The 12601-nt window shown below is 53.1% G+C and overlaps 2 protein-coding genes across 2 annotated transcripts; both read right to left on the bottom strand.

The window, feature by feature from the left end:
* Positions 1-1542: 1542 nt before the first annotated feature.
* On the bottom strand, positions 1543-2889 carry Slurp1 (secreted LY6/PLAUR domain containing 1). The gene is made up of 3 exons (XM_085678883.2): positions 2751-2889; positions 2276-2395; positions 1543-1857 (listed from the first exon to the last, which is right to left on the bottom strand). The coding sequence occupies exons 1-3, from the start codon at positions 2806-2808 to the stop codon at positions 1706-1708; spliced, it is 330 nt and encodes a 109-aa protein (XP_085535009.1). The 5' UTR covers positions 2809-2889; the 3' UTR covers positions 1543-1705.
* Positions 2890-8930: 6041 nt separating this feature from the next.
* On the bottom strand, positions 8931-11041 carry Lypd2 (LY6/PLAUR domain containing 2). Its single transcript, XM_048457430.3, has 3 exons — positions 10984-11041; positions 9647-9766; positions 8931-9219 (listed from the first exon to the last, which is right to left on the bottom strand). Exons 1-3 carry the CDS (start codon positions 11039-11041, stop codon positions 9014-9016), a joined length of 384 nt encoding a protein of 127 aa, XP_048313387.1. The 3' UTR covers positions 8931-9013.
* Between the last annotated feature and the right edge of the window lie 1560 nt (positions 11042-12601).

Raw genomic sequence — 12601 nt, forward strand, 5'->3', positions numbered from 1 at the left:
CTTGGGTGAATGTATGGCTGGGTTGTAGCAGGTATCTTGAGTACTGCCAGACAGGCCCACAGGGACTCCAGATAGGAAGTGGTAGAAGCAAGATAGGGTTCGTGTGTCTCTGCCTCCAGGGCTGGAGGGGGCACATAGCCTGGATGTGGGTTTCCCTGCTTAATGACATAGATGTGTCATGCATCTGTGCATCCGGATGTATTCATAGTTGGGTAGCTTGAAGGTCAACCATGAGGCAAGGACTTTTGCAGGTCTCTTTTGTCATTGGGGACCAGGTAACTGAACCGAGCTTGTGGCACAGCGAGCTGGCGCCTCAGGTGCTACTGCCTAAGACAGCTCTACTGCCTCCCCATGGACTCAGGACCAGAATTAGGCTTGACTAGGTTCTCCCATTTCCACCTCTGCATCTCCGAAGAGGGCTGAGGCAGTTCCCCAGTTTCTCCACTAGGGGGTGACATCTGCCCAGTCTCTGCGGTGCGCCGATAGCCCTTGCTTCTCGCCTCCAAATCAAGAGCTCAAGAGGCTTTCTGAGATTAAGCTGCAGTGCAGGGGAATTGCCCCACGGGGGAACTGCAGGTATGGAGTTGGCCATAGACATGGTGTTAGCTGGTGATTCTGCGGGGCAGGTTGGCAGCAGAGAATGTTAGTTCTCTTCTGCCCTGGCAGTCTGTTGGACTGCCTGGTACCTTCTTTTCTGCAGTCCTGGTTGCCAATGGAACTCCAGGGCCATGGGCCACGGAGCTGGGAGAATCCGGGAAGTACTCAGCGATGCAGCGTTAGGGCCTGAGTCATTCAGGCCCCACAGCTGCCACATGCCTCACAGATGGCAGAACACGGTGGAAGGGACAGCCAGAGGCTACACTGGTGAGGGGAAGCAGCATCACAAGACAAGGGCTCTTGGGTGCTAAGGAGTGTGAGCTCCTGGCTGGAGAGTCAGCCCCTGAATGTACAATGTCCCCTCCATCCTCTGTCCTTGGGAGCAGTCCTGGCCACTGCCCCTGGGGGTGCTCTGGATCCAGCCTGGCACTGAGTCTGGAGATGGGTAAACATTTGCTGTAGTCTCCTTTGATTCCCTAGCTGTCTCAAGGATATTATATAATGGGTAGGCCATTATAAGGGTGTGCGTGTATGTGTGTGTGGCAGATTTGTGGAGATGGGCACCCCAAGAAGACTAGGGTAGAGAGGCTGCTTAGCATCTGCCTATCTCCCTCTGTGTCCTCCTGTCGTGTTCCTGGCAGATTTGGACAGATCACAAATTCCTGGAAGCAATGAAATACAAACGTCAAGCTTCCTTTCTGGGACAGGATGACATCCAGGGTGCAGAGAGAGCTAAGGAACTTGTCCTGGGTTGAGATGGGCTGGTACAGAAAGGGTGACCCAGGAGGCCTTTCTCCCCCTAGATCTGTGTATCTTCATCTGAGATATGAAAAAAAAAGTCCTGCATGAGAATGAGAGTCGGGCCTGGAACATTTCAAAATACAGCCTGTCTTCCCTGCAGGCTAACTCTTTGGATTCCCAGTGCCCAGCAAGGACAGACGCCCCTTCATCCTCAGCTTATTTTATTTTCCACAATTTTGGGGGACAGAGTGAGTGACCTGAGGCCCAGTGAGCTCTGCTCACAGAGCCGTGCAGGCAGAGGTGACTGCAGTAGGCACCAGGCCCTGCCAGGAGAATAGATAGAAGAGGAACAAGGTTGCCTGTATGGCTAGAGGCCTACCAAGCCTGCTTCCCCTGAATTGCAGAGGTCACGGAAGCAACAGAAGACAGGGTGAGCAACCCCGATGCCATCAGGGTCGGTGGCCAGGCAGGAACTGGAGCAGGAGCGGGTCACCATAGGGCTGTGGTTGAAGGGGAACTCTGCAGGATGGGCAGACATCAGCGCATGAAGCCACCACAGCTCCCGTCTCCCTCTGTGAACCCTTCCATATCGTCCTGCCTTCTCAAACCCCTCCTGCAACCCGCATCCCAGATCTGCCCAGCCCCCAACTGTGGCATATTAGCATCAGCCTCTGGTTGGAGCATATACACCCGCAGTTCCTGAGTGGGGGCTCTAGCCCAAGTCACAGTAGCAAACCCTGTCAGAGCCGTCCCCACTCCCCTTATTCCCACGCTATCTCAGTGCGGGTGCTTAAGGGGTTGTCCCTCTAAGTGCACACATCATTTTACCCCTCTGCCTCCTAGGTGGAGCAGAACAGTGATGGATGAAAGAAGCATGGTGGAGAGGTAAACCTGACCCTAGGTGGATCCCCCAACCCTTGCCTGAACCCAGCCTTACCCCCGTCCACTGTCTCCAGTATGGTCTTACAGGCTGTGTCTTCCAGCTTGCACTGAGCAATATTCTTGCAGGCGTTAATGGCCGTGGGCTGCTCACAGGTATAGCACTTGAAGGCTTCACCTATCGAGGGTTGGGGGTGGTCACAGTCTCACCACCTAGCTCCAGGAGCCCATATTGGAGCCAGGTAGATGTGGATGAAAGTGACCTCCTGAGATTCTTCAAGGCCCAGATGACTGACTGACTGACAGACTCAAACACCATGTCCACCATATAAATCTGTCTCCCTCCCTGGAGAACAGGCCATGGCCATGACTCCTGTCCCAGGGCAAAGTTGAGATCTAATATCCAGGAGGCTCACCAAGGGTCCAGAGGATGCCTTGGCCGTAAAGCTTCCCAGCACCTCTCTCATTAGGAGATGGGGTAAACTGAGGCCCACAGCAGACTCTTCATGCTAGCCTCACTCCCAACCACTCACCAGAGCCCATGCTCCAGGCTACCAAGAGCAGCAGCCTCGCGGCCCAGTGAAAGGCCATTCTTCAGTGCTCAGGAGCTGGGAACCCTGGCTGGCCTCGTGTTTGAGGATTTATACTCAGCCTCCGGCTTCAGCTCCTGGGTGTTGTCAGGGCCGGCGTGACTCAATAGGGCGGCACAGGGCTGGAGATGTGGGTGGTGGATGGGAGCCATCATCACTTACCACCCTGGGGTGGGGCGCCTCTATGGACTTCTTGGGAGCCCCTGTCTGGGAGCCCTGGCCCTACTTCTGCTGGCACACGTCCAGTACTCGACACCCTGCCCTGTTGTCCTGGGACAACTCCAAATGAGGAAGCCATTTAGAGCTTGGTCCTCTGATGAGCCTCTTGCCTCAGCTGTGTCTGAGTGAGCCCAATAGGCCAGACAGCCCCAGCCCTGAGGACCCCTGTGCAAGGCTACCTCAGGTCTGCCTGACGCAGAAAGCCTCACAGGAGCTGTATCCCCATCCACCTAGTCGGTGCTCAAGACCAATCTACTGTGTACCCACAAAGTAGAGGCTGAGCCAGTGTGGAAAGCAGGGAATGGCTGGTGAGGTCTAAGTGGATATGAGGCATTAGGCTAACCACAACGGCCAGACCCCTGGCCATTAATGAATGACTTTGACCAAGCTTGAGCTTCTTGCCTTTAGTCCTGGCAATAGGACTCCTCCTCCTCCCCCACCCCCTCCTGAACTGACATTCTCACCTGACTTTCTATATCTTTTCCTGTGCTGGGCCTGTCACATCTTGGGTACACTGACTCATGCCATCTAGGCCTTCATCCTCCACAGCCCTCCCCAGTTGAGGTCTCTTTGCTTTTTCTATGTTCTCCGAGGTTCTAATGTATGCCCATGTGGGTGGATGGGGGTAGGCAGATGAAGGAAAGAAAAAAGTGTGACAAAACAGGTAGATTGATGGGTAGGTGGGTGGATGTGTGGAGGATGGGTGATGGATGGACAAGTAGATGGATGGATGCACGATGAATAGATAACCAACTGCATGGATAGATGGATAAATGGATGGATGGATGGATGGGTGGGTGGATGGATGGACGGGTGGGTGGGTGGATGGATGGATGGATGGATGGATGGGTAGGTGGGTGGATGAATGGATGGATGGGTGGTTGGGTGGGTGGGTGGATGGATGGATGGGTGGGTGGATGGATGGGTGGGTGGGTGGATGGATGGATGGGTGGATGGATGGGTAGGTGGATGGACGGATGGACGGATGGATGGATGGATGGGTGGGTGGATGGATGGATGGATGGATGGATGGATGGGTGGGTGGTTGGGTGGGTGGGTGGATGGATGGGTAGATGCATGGATGGGTGGGTGGGTGGGTGGATGAATGGATGGGTGAGTGGGTGGATGGATGGATGGGTGGATGGTTGGGTGGGTGGATGGATGGGTGGATGGTTGGGTGGGTGGATGGATGGGTGGATGAATGGATGGATGGGTGGATGAGTGGATGGATGGATGGATGGATGGATGGATGGATGGATGGATGGATGGACGGATGGGTGGGTAGATGGATGGGTAGGTGGATGGATGGATGAGTGGGTGGACGGATGAATGGGTGGGTAGATGAATTGATGGATGGATGGATGGATGGATGGATGGATGGATGGATAAATGGATGGATGGTAAATGGATGGATGAATGGGTGGATGGATGGATGGGTGGATAATTGGGTGGGTGGATGGATGGGTGGATGGATGGATGGGTGGGTGGGTGGATGGATGGATGGATGGGTGGACGGATGGGTGGGTGGGTGGGTGGATGGATTGATGGATGGATGGATGGATGGGTGGATGGGTGGGTGGGTGGATGGGTGGGTGGATGGATGGGTGGATGAATGGGTGGGTGGGTGGATGGATAATACTTATCCTAAAATAAGTGATGGTAGGTGGGTGACTGCCTAGGTAGGCTGACAGCCTACATGTGTGTCTCTTTCAGGGGCTGGTGAGTGGGCCAGCTGTTACAGATTGTCACAGCAGAGTTAGAACCGGATCTTGTGACAGAATGGGAATCAAGAAGGAGCTCTGGGTCAGGCACCTAGGAGGCATGAGTTTTTCTTTTGGTCTTTTAGGTCTTTCTATGTGTAGCCTGGGGTGGCCCCCTTGTCCTTCCAGACCTTGGTTCCCTTGGTTTTCCTGAGTTGCTAGGGCAGAAGTGACCTGGCACTGTAGGGTGAGGCCAGTGAACAAAATTTGCATGAAAAGTAAAGAGAGGGTGTGGCTTACGGAGGGAGGGCTGTAGTTCCTACAAGTTAAATTGTGGGGCTGCTCATCCCTGGGGCTCTGTCCACAGACCACACCTAGAGGTTGGGAGAAGAGCCAGGGAATGTCTGGTTCTGAAGCCTGGGAGACTGAGCCTAGAACTGGCGTGCTGGGTGACCCAGGCCTGCCTGCTCGCCAGGCACCCACTCTGGTCTCCTCTTCTTTCATCTGTAAATTGGGCAGATGAGCATCTGTTGTACTGTGTTCAGCAAAAGTGGGTTCTTATGGCCCTGTAAGGCCCCTCGTACCTTAGTGCAGGTGAACTCGGAGCCCGGAGTTGGGGAGACAGTGTTAATGAGCAGTGCAAGCTTGTGTACTGAGAACAGGAGATACTGACATGACGCTGACCCAAGACTGCCTGAAGGGCTTGCTTGTCCTGGCTTTGGAAAGGAGGGCTGACCTCACAGGTCAGTGATGGCAGGGGAGGTTCTGGGTGGAGCAGCAACCAGGAAAGGGCACATAGCATTTTTGTGGGGGACCATGCTGCTCCTCTAGCCCCGCTCCCCCATTGATAGTGTTGGGAAGGCAGCATTGTGTCTAGGTCGACACTACTGGGCAGGGCAGAATTTATGTCCTTGTTTCGTAGCTTCTTTGCGTGAGTCCACACCCTCGCCGCTGGTCCCGGGTGTAGAACCTGGAGACCAGGTTTGAGCCCAGCACAGGATAGCGTGTGACTTAGAAGGCTGGCTCACCCTTCCCAGCCTGGGACAGAGTTTCTCCATGGACCTGAGTGCTGTGATGTGGCCCAGGGCCAGTCATTTCTCTGAGCCATTCTAATCTTTAAATTGGAATGATGACGGTCTTAGCCCTGGGGTTGCTGGGATGCTAAAATGAGGGAATGTGTGTAAAACCTGCCTAAGCCAAGCAAGATTTCCTGCAGAAATCAACAGAGGCTCTGACAAGATTCCCTCAAATTATCTGCCTTGCAACTACCCTGACAGGGACCCCTAGATCCCTCTCTAGGTCTTTTCAGGCACTTGAGGCAATCCCCAGCTTTTGTACAAGCTGGAACCATGACCTGTGCCTGTTCCCTCCAATTCAGCTGGCCACTGTCCAGTCCTAGCTGTCTGCCAGATCACCCTGTCTGTCTCTGGGAGTCTGGCTCCTCCTACTTGGCCATACCCTCTGCCTTCCATGGAAAGGTGCTGGCTAAAATGCAAATCACACCACTTGCTACTCTTCTTAGAAACTTCTGGATTTCTGCTGCCTTCAGGACAGAGTGCTCCACCCCTTGGTACGTGATGCTTGCCCTTCCTGTCTCTTGCTGGAGTATGGGCGTTGCACGTGGAGGAACATTTTTCCATTGCTCTAAGTTCCTTCCAACTCCCACCCCAGACCTGTTGAGAGCATTTGCTGGAGGAGGAATGAGGGATGGAAAGAGGATGAATGGATAGGTGTATAATAGAATAGATGGATGGTGTGGGAAGACAGAGGGATGAGTGGAAGATGAGAAAATGGTAGGTAGATAGATGGAGTGGTGGGTGGGCGGGTAAATGAATGGGTAATTAAAAAGACGGGATGGATGGGTAAATGGATGGATGGATGGTGGACAGATGGTAGGTAAGATGGATGGGATGGGCAAGTGGATGAATGGATTAAAGGATGGATAGCCGCCAGGCACAGTGGTACTTGGAAAATGGAGGCAGGAGAATCAAGAGTTCAAGGTCATCTTGAGCTACAAAACGAGTTTGAAACCATTCTGGTCTGCATAAATTTTGTCTCAAAAATGGATTTAGAGATGAAATGGCAGTTAGGTGAAAGGATGGAGAATGGATGGGTGTATGGGTGAGAAGATGATGGATAGATGATAGGAGAGATGGGTGGAGGATTTATTGTGGTTAAAGTATGGATAGGTGGGTATACAAGATGATGGGTGAATGTATGAAATAGAAGATGGATGGACAGATGGGATGATGATTGAATGAGAAACCATAAGATGTGTGGAAATCAATGAACAATAGAACAAGTGGATGGGAGGGTGGATGGATGGGGTGGTAGATAGAGGGACGAAAGGGTGGATGGATGAGCGGTGGGGTTCATGGACAATTGAAGTCAGAGGTTTGTTATTTCTTCCAAAGACATATAGAATAGTGCCGTCTATATCCCAGCCTAGACTCAGACTGGCCTCTCCCCAAGGTACAAATGGCTTTTCTTGTAGCCTTCTGCAGAATTCAGTTGTCACAGGCCTGGAAACCCCAATAATGAAGAGATCACCTCCTTCCAGGACCACTCCTGCTCCCTGAAAGCCATCTGTCTCTGATCATGTTGCTGAGAAACTTAAATGTGGCTCCCTGCTCAGGGCAAGAGCAAGGCCCTGGGGTTGTAAAGAGGTGGTCTGGTTCCTTCTGATTTTAAGGCCAGAGGGATGGTGCTGTGGTGTGTGCTGGAGCTGTCAGGCTCTAGGAAAGGGTTGGAACTTACCGTACTACCAGCCCTGGGTTGGTGTTGACCGCTGGACACCCAAATCATTTTTCCTTTCTCTGTCTAGAGCTGAATCTTCTTCCAGCTAAAGTCAGAGGCCATTAGGCCAAACTCTGCCCTATCTGCTTCCTACTGGTTGTTAAACTTCCTGGGTTTCCATATTGGTCAGGCCCTTGGCCAGGATGGCGACCTGCTGAAGCTCTTCACTTCTGACCAGTGAAGTAGAGAGGGGACCAATTGACAGACTTGGATTTAGCTAGTCCAAAGACAGGGACAAGTCTCTGGAAGAGAGGCTCACAGCTATGGAGGTTGAGGTCAAAGAACATTATGGTTTCCACATGACCTATACCTCAGCAAAAGTGGCCAACTGAACCGCTTTCAGGGCAATTCACTGGGTCCTGTCCTGGTCAGAGATAAAACTGACCCTAGTTTAAAAAGCTTCCTGGTCTCTGGTTATAAGGGACTTAATCTGTGGTCATAGACTGAGCCTTGCTCTCTGGCTATAAACTGAGCCCTGGTCTCTGGTCATAGCCACAATGTCTCATCTCAGATAGGTCTTGTCCTCAGTCTCTGTGGTGGTCTGTGGAGTGTCTGTACATTTGTAAAGGCTCATGGTAAGCAAGAAAAGTCAGACGAGAAAGTGTCATGTGATGATAGGATTATGCCCCCCCCCGCCGCCCTTCCCCTCGTTAACAATGTCAGAATCACCCAGATGTGTTGCTAGCACAATAATCGTAGATTTTCGTTATCCACAGTCTAGAAGTCTCTACCCATTTCCTTTCAGAGGCCTCCAGACAGAAAGCCATGATGCTTGGGATTGGTTGTACCCCAAGACTTGTGGTGGGTCTTACTAGACTGGCAGAGCCCTGACCTTGGGAACTGGTCCAGGACCGAAGAACTCCACATGAGACAAGGATGGGGACCCCCCCAAGTCACAAGAGCAGAGAGCTTCTTCTCCAGGTATGGAGTGTCTTCAATGGCACTTGGTCAGGGGACCCTAGCTTGGGACCAGAGCTACCCTTGGAGGTTATGACCAAGAGGAAGATCCCTGGGTCCGGGGTCAAAGATCGCGGCAATGATAGAAGATGCTGCCAGCTGAGTGAGGGGCTGACTCCTCCAGAGGCCTAGAACAGGGAAGGTAAGGGAGGAGATGCCTGTGAGGGGCAACAGAACCATCTGCAGGTCAGGGAGGAGAGAGGGGGCTCCAGCGGGAGAGGAGGAGTCTTGCTGGCTTCTCTATCCCAGCCTCTGCCCACTTGTCAAGCTCCCCACAGGCCCTAAGACCTAGAAGATAGCAATCACCTGATCTGCACGGGTGCTCCAGGCCTGGTGACTGTCTTTGCTTACGATTTTAAACTTTAGGAGACAGGAGAGAATAACAGGGATGGAGATGGAGTCAGACGTAGGAAGGCAAGTTGGTACCCAGAAAGGAGACTCAAGAGGCTGATGCGATTGGCCACTGTACTTCTTGAAGGCATCAGGGAACAGGGCTTTCAGGGATAAGGGGGCAGAGCAAGATGGCCGTGGTTTTTACAGCAGGAGTTCCAAGAGAAAGGTAAGTGCCAGGGCAAGGACCAGGCCACCAGGACTGCACAGGGTGGGTGCTCCATCCACGTTACATAAATCAGAATTGCAGCAGGACACTGGCCGGGTTAGGCCAATGCCATCCACGTCTGAGGGTTCACACTTGCTGGCACAGGACTTGGTCACCGTGGAGTCCCCCAAGAAAGGGAACACTGTAGGGTGCAGAAAGCATCAACCAGAAGGGTCAGTCCTGTACTGCCTCCGTGCCCCAAGCCCAGGGGTCACCTGCTCTAGGTTCACCCACCCTACTGGCCTAGGTTCCTCTTTCACCAGGACCACGTAGTGCCTGGGACATACAAAGGACACCTGTGGCATCTTGCATTGCTCTGTAGGGTGATTTGTATGTAACACAGAATGTCAAACCCAAGCTGCAAGACAGCCAGCCCTTCCCACAGGCTTCCAACCAACAGAAGTGCCTTCTATCACAAGGGGAGAAGGGAAAAGAGAAAGGCCTGACGGCTGGGACAGAAAGTCTTCTAGTGGGAATGGTGGAATGGTGGGATCCCAGCTGGCCAAGATCGCTGGTCTGGAGGGGCTGTGACGTTGGACCCTAGTTCTATCTCACCCAAACCTACTGACCAATCTCCCGGGAGTAGAGCGTGGTCTTGCACATGGTTTCGTTGATGTGGCAGGTGGTGATGGTGACACAGTTGGACACACTCACAGGATCCTGGCAGGTATAGCACTGCAAGGCCATAGCTGGGAGAGAGGCAGCAGGAGGACAGTGAACAGGCCTCGCTATTCCAAAACTCCAGAAACCGCCTGTGGGTAATGCCCAGCTCTGCCATGGAGGCTTAGTATAAGGAGACCAGGGCACTAGCCAGGGGCCAGCTGCCTGCTACCCAAGCTCAGGGATAATACCATGACCACTGAACTAGGGTCTTACAGAACTTACAGAATGTGCCTCAGAACAATGGGCTCAGTTTGAGGCCAGAATGAGGACAGCTTCTTTGGAATGATCACAAACACTCACACACACACACACACACACACACACACACACACACACACACACACCCCACAGCCACAGGCCAATTTTAAGCAGACACTGTTAAGGCAGCTGCCATTCCACTTTCTCATCACCAACTGTCCTGCTGAAGGGCCGCCTGTCCTGGGCTCGGGCAAGCAGATCCTTGGAGCACTGTGTGGAAGCTGCACCTAGGAGCTCACAGGTGCCAGCTTGGCAAAGGTGTCCCCCCTGACGGGGGAATGCAGGTCTAGAGCTTGGCTAAAAGGTACTGCACATCGTTTTGCCAGCGTTCCAGCCCCAATCCTGGGAGCCCCAGTATGCTTGACTGTCTCCAACTGGTCCAAACAATCCAGATTCATAGGGAAGTTATTTCTCCTCTCCCCCAGTGACCTGGTAGGGCTTCTGCCTCTGACCAATTCAGTCTCTGGAGATGTGGGACCACCTGGCTTAAGTCCATACCACGGAGCACCTAACTGGTTGAGTGCCAGCATTATATAGACATCTTGTGTTCTCTTAAACACTGAGTCCAGTGGTCACTCCATCTCTGGATATTTCTGGGTCCACTTTCCCCCTCTACATCTCTGTTGTACCCAGAGTCCCAGGCAATCTGTCCCAGTGTCCCAGGACCCCTCTCCTCAACTCATGGTCACCCCATCTGTGGATATTTCTGGGTCCACTTTCCCCCTCTACATACCCAGAGTGCCAGACAGTCTGCCCCAGTGTCCCAGATTTCTCGTCTCCTCCATCTCAAAGGCTTTCCCTAGAAAACATGCTAATACCCTGTGGCTCCCAGCTGGCACCTAGGACTTTGCTACTGGCTTCTGCCCACCGATCAGTCCCAGCTCTGCCTTCTTCCCCTCTAACCACCCCCCCCAATTAGGTACCCTCTCTGAGGACAGTCCCAGGAAGCACAAAGCCTGCCACCCCCAGGCTCCTCCATGCTCACCAAGCTCCCCGCAGGTGGCCAATACCAGTACCAACAGCACCATCCAGGTCCCCTGCATAGTCCCAGTGTCCAGTGCTCACTCCGGCCTGCCAGGTGGGTTTGCTCAAATGCCTACAGTGGTGGTCTGACCGGTTGGGAAACCAGATTAGAAGGGGATCAGATTTCTGCAGGGCCTGCCCTGCCTCCTCACCAACACCCCATTCTGCAGGGCACTCCTTCTTCACCATACCCCTCCCCTCGCTGCCCAAGACCATTCTTCCAGCTCCACCACCCAAAGCAGTCATTCTATCCCTCCCTGGCCTTGGGGCTGCTTTCCTCTCCCACCGGGCGCCCTTCCCCACCACCCCTGGAAACTCCTAGTCAAGGGAATCATCCAGATTCCTTCTTCTGGAACAGGTTAGGGGTCTCCAGGCTGCACAGAATGGGGCAGTGGGGTTTGGGCTCTCCTGCCCACTTCCTGCTATCTTAAAGACCCTTTACCGTGTGGCCTGCTACTGTCTGCAGAGCAGAGCAACGGCCTGGACGCTCTCCTTTCCAAGGTGAACTTAGCCTTCCCAGCTCCTATGAAGTAGTCAGTGGGAAGGTGGGGGGTGCTGAATTGCCACTGACAACAAATCTAGAGTTTGCTCAAAGGCCTAAGGAACAAAGACAGAACTTGCTCGATCAACAGGAAGGTTTATGACAGAAAGGTGAGATGGGGAGGGCCCAGGGTTGCTTTAGGGGCCACTATTCCATGTTGTCTGGAAGGCCATCCACCCTGTGCACCTTGTTCTCACAGGGCCCATGGGCTGATCTCAGGCAGGACTTCCATGGGCCCATATACCTCCCTCTAGCTCCCTCCACTGAGGGTCAAGGGGTTGGAGCAGTGGTTCTCAACCTGGGGCTAACCACCCCTTTGGCAAACCTCTATCTCTATATCCAAAAATGCTTACATTACGAGTCATGATAATAGCAAACTTACAGTATGAAGTAGCAATGAAAATAATTTTACGGTTGGGGGGTCACCACAACATGAGGAACTGTATTAAAGGGTCACAGCATTAGAAAAGCTAAGAACCACTGGGTTGGAAGAAAGGAAGTCATCTCTCTCTATCTGTGTGTGTGTGTGCACGCGCGTGTGTGCGTGCACGCACGCATGTGTGTCTGTGTGTCTATGTGGTGTCCTTACCACAGACAGGAATCTGTGACAGGGATCCCCATGACCTGACAGCTACCAGCTCCCTGATTCTCCACACACATCACCCTAGAGGACCTCATCACAGTTGAGAAGTGTAGGGGTGGGGGCACAACTGCCAGATACTTTGCTAGTGGTTGAGACCACACTGTTGCTGGGCCTCCTGGGAGGCTTTTGTGGGGCATCCAAACCTCACTTCTGTCCTGGTTCTGCTCGTGTTGCCCCACAGCAACGGGTGTCTATTCTTGCTTTTGTCCTGCCCTTCCAGTTGAAGCGATCTCTGTGAATCTCCATCGTGGTCCATTTATAGTCCCAGGGATTTCTGCTAAGGAGTGCCGCTGGGATCTGGCTTCACTCTGCCTGGGAGATCCCCATTTACCAAGGCACTGGACCAACCACGGTGCTTTCCCTGCCTAGCATGAGTCAGAGACTCGGCCTCCCAAT

Source organism: Myodes glareolus, chromosome 19 (genome assembly GCF_982192425.1).
Source record: "Myodes glareolus chromosome 19, mMyoGla1.1, whole genome shotgun sequence".
Lineage (NCBI taxonomy): Eukaryota > Metazoa > Chordata > Mammalia > Rodentia > Cricetidae > Myodes > Myodes glareolus.